This window comes from Rhinopithecus roxellana, chromosome 7 (genome assembly GCF_007565055.1).
Source record: "Rhinopithecus roxellana isolate Shanxi Qingling chromosome 7, ASM756505v1, whole genome shotgun sequence".
Taxonomy (NCBI): domain Eukaryota; kingdom Metazoa; phylum Chordata; class Mammalia; order Primates; family Cercopithecidae; genus Rhinopithecus; species Rhinopithecus roxellana.
The window spans coordinates 151971603-151975141 of NC_044555.1; the positions used below are offsets into that span (position 1 = coordinate 151971603).

General features: G+C 51.2%; 1 protein-coding gene across 1 annotated transcript; it reads right to left on the bottom strand.

Moving 5' to 3' along the window:
* Positions 1-1563: 1563 nt before the first annotated feature.
* TCEAL6 (transcription elongation factor A like 6) lies at positions 1564-3218 on the bottom strand. The gene is given in 4 exon segments (XM_030934438.1): positions 1564-1593; positions 1595-2140; positions 2499-2571; positions 3151-3218. Coding segments are annotated over 2 exon segments (552 nt in total). The 5' UTR covers positions 2117-2140; positions 2499-2571; positions 3151-3218.
* Between the last annotated feature and the right edge of the window lie 321 nt (positions 3219-3539).

Genomic DNA, 3539 nt, shown 5'->3' on the forward strand with positions numbered 1-3539 from the left:
CAAGATGTTAACCCACGAGAACAGCACAACCACTATCATGCAGTCATGTTTTCCTGGCCTAGCCTGCAATATCTGAGTTTTGTGAGGAGAATATTTACGTATGCAAAACAAACAAATAAGGAATACACACAAATGATCGTTTTGGCAAAAAAAGAATTTGGAAGATATTAATGAGAGGCCCAAGCAGCACCAAGGTGATATCCATGTGTACCTGGTTACTATAACTATAAAGTGGAGAGAGGGCTTTATCCACTTCTATGGGAGTCATGGGTTGGTGGACATTGCTCACCAGTGATTCCAGAGAAAATGGCAGGGCTTTGACACCATAAATCCTCTATCAGTAAAGGGTGCAGGACCTGGGAAAAAGGGCATAGTGCCCAGCAGACGTGGCAGTATCTAGGAGATAGTGGCATCTACTTCTTAGCTGCCTGGAAATATTCCTAGACATGGTGAGAACTCCCTCAGCCCTCCTCCACTGTGTCTGATTCCACTGACTTTCCTACCACTGTAGGAGAATAGTTTAGGAGCCATTTCTCCCCCTGAGTGCCTGGTGGGAACCAGGCCACAACAAGCTCACATCCTCAATACCTCATCTTATCCACCAGGTAGTCCTGTGAGGCAAGTATTATCCTTATTTTACAAATGACAAGATTGACTCTTACGGCAATAGATCTGTTAGAATTTCCAGGTTGATTCATTTAGTTTTTAGTCCCAGACATAATATGAATTTTACCTGTCATCTTATGTTCTGATAACAGGAATTGTGTCTTTATTGCCTTTGTAAGCTCACCAAACAGTTCAATTTCTTATTATGTATTGTTTTCAGCTTTTATTTATTTTTTAGTATGACAAATATAATCCATATCCTTTAGTAAAGAAAAGATAGAGATGAGTGAGCAAAGTAAAAGAGTCACACATTGGGGAGCCATAGCATGATAGAGGACCCAGGAACATGTGTGCGGACCCAGCACTCATGTTAGAGGACCCAGGAACATGATAGAGGACCCAGCAATAGTGCCCACTGATCTGGCTACACCTAGGGAAGACATAGGAATGTGCACAGCAGCAGAGGAATGTCATGGAGGTACATAAAAGAGGTGGTAGGACTCATTTTTGAACACAGGTGAGACCTATTCTTGGCTACCCTTCAGGAATAACTATTGCCTACTTTTAAGTGTACACGCTTTCAAAGTTTTCTTTGGGCAGAAATGCATTATACAAACATTTACATTTTTATAAAAATTGCCTGATACTGTATATGCGGTTCTGCAAACTGTTTATTTATTTATTTTTTACAATGTGTCATGAACATCTTTTCCATGCACATGGGTGAAAATCCTCTACTAAAATATAGAGCACTGTAGTTGGGTCAAAAGGCTGCTGGTAATGAGATTGACATCTAAAGCAAAAATATCAGCTTAAGGTTAGAGCATTGGGCCTGGCAAATATCTACCAGGGAAAGCAGGGTTGGCAATAATCTCATCAGAGAAGTCAGAATGGAAGGCCAAAGGCATTAAAGGTATGGGATATCGTGTAAGCCTCTTTGGCCCCTACCTCCACCCCTCACTCCCCTAACACCCCGTTGTCCCCTTGGGGCAAATGGATCCTGTACATCTCTTTGCATCCAATGAAAACCACCCATTTTCTGTTTTTTCCTTAGCTCCTCCTGAGCCCTTGACATATCTCCACATTCTCTCATCATCTCCTCACTGCTCAGATGCCTTTCCTGTAAGTCCTCCTGAAAGTCCTTGGGGGAATCGTCCGTCCCCCTGTCCGTTTTTCTTTTTGCTTTCCGGGGCACATAATCTCCAGCCGGGCGCTTTTCCGCGGCCCGCGGCTGGCTCTCTGGCTTTGCCTGGGAGGCTGGCTTGTCCTCGCCTTGTGGCTTGCCCTCACCTTCGGACTTGCCCTGCTTTTCCTGGCTTCCCTCATCTTCCGGTTGTCCCTCATCACCTGGCTCTCCCTCATCCTCTCTCTTTCCCTTGCATTCTGTCTTCCCCTCCACGTCTGGCTTTTCTTCCTCGTCTGACTTTCCTTCATCATCAGGCTCTACTTCATCTTCTGGCTTTCCCTCGTTTCCCAGGTTTCCTTCATTTTTATTGTAGGGTTTTTCCATGTCGAGATTTCTCTTTTTCCTGTCCTGGGGGATGACAGTGAAGGGAAGAGGAGACAAAGAGGAGACATGGGAGACTGAGGGCCTGGGGTGGAATGCAGGTCTGAATAGTACTTGCATCTCACCCCTGGTGAGGGTTCCCCTAAGCTGACCGGACCTCCAAGAGGGCCTTCTGCCCACCAGGTAGCCCATCACTCCTCCCACACACCTGAGCCAGTCATTCCCTGGCAGGCTTTGCCTCCTTCTCTGAACGGATTCAGCCTGGTAAGGTGTGTGTTCACGTGGGTGGGGGTATGGGCAGGGGTCCCAATTCGACCTTGGCCAGGCCCTCCACACTCTCAACCCTTGTGGATCCCCGTCCATGCAGCCCCCTGCTTTCACGGACCTGCGGGGATTCTGGACAGGTTGCTCCTCCTTTTCAGGCCTCTCAGAGCTCTGGGAACAACAGACGCGCAGACCTAAGGACAGACAGGAGACAAGGGCAGGGACTGCGCGCTCAGCGGGCTCACAGGGACTCGGTTCCCTTTCCTGAGTCCAGGCCCTGCTCACCCAATGTTTTTCTCCCCTACCTCCCCCGCACCCCAACCGCCATTTCTTTCCAGGCCTCGGGCACCAAACCAGGATGCTTTCCAAACTGCGTTTGTCTCTTCGTGCCCTTCCCCAAGAGGCAACCTGTCTCAGCGCCACCCCGTTTTTGCGGAGGTCAGATGTTTCCATGGGAGAGGATTGTGAGAGGGGTTATTTCCAGAATATGTCTATGTTTCACTGTCGCACTGCGGGGTCGCTACCCCCCCCCCCCCCCACACACACACACTTTCCAGCACTAAAATGGATGGAGGGCTCAGTGCAAGGGGGCGTCGAGAAGGTGGGCCAGGCTCGCTTAGGGGGTTCTCCCTTCCCTGCCCCGCCCCGGCCCGCTCCGCATCCCCCTTCTCACCAATCTACAGGATCCCTTCTCCGCCCCCTCCCCAATCCTACTGCCGGCTCCCTCCACCCCTGTCCCAGGGTCCGCCGGCAGCGCCTGCCTTCATACTGACCTGCGAGTACCCAGGACAGGCTTGTGCCTCCTCGGGCTCGCGGAAGCCCGCTCGCTGCTCCCCCGCCGCCTGGGCAGCTCAGACAGCTGATTCTGCGCGGGCGCCCGGACCGGACCGCAGGGCGGGCGGGCGGGCGCGGGGGCTGGTGCCCACGTAGGCGCCTGGTCACTCACGTGAGCACCGCGTCACCGGAGCTAGGCCACCACCACTCCCTTCCCGCCCACCTCACCATCCATCCTCGAGGGACTGGGAAGTTGCGGAAGGTGTGAGAGTGTGTGTGTAACATAGGAATGGGGGCCATCAGGAAGAAGAAGAGGAGGGGTGACTTTCTGATCCCAGGTGCTTTACCTGACGCAGCTCACAGCATCTTCAAAGGGCATCTCTCTCTG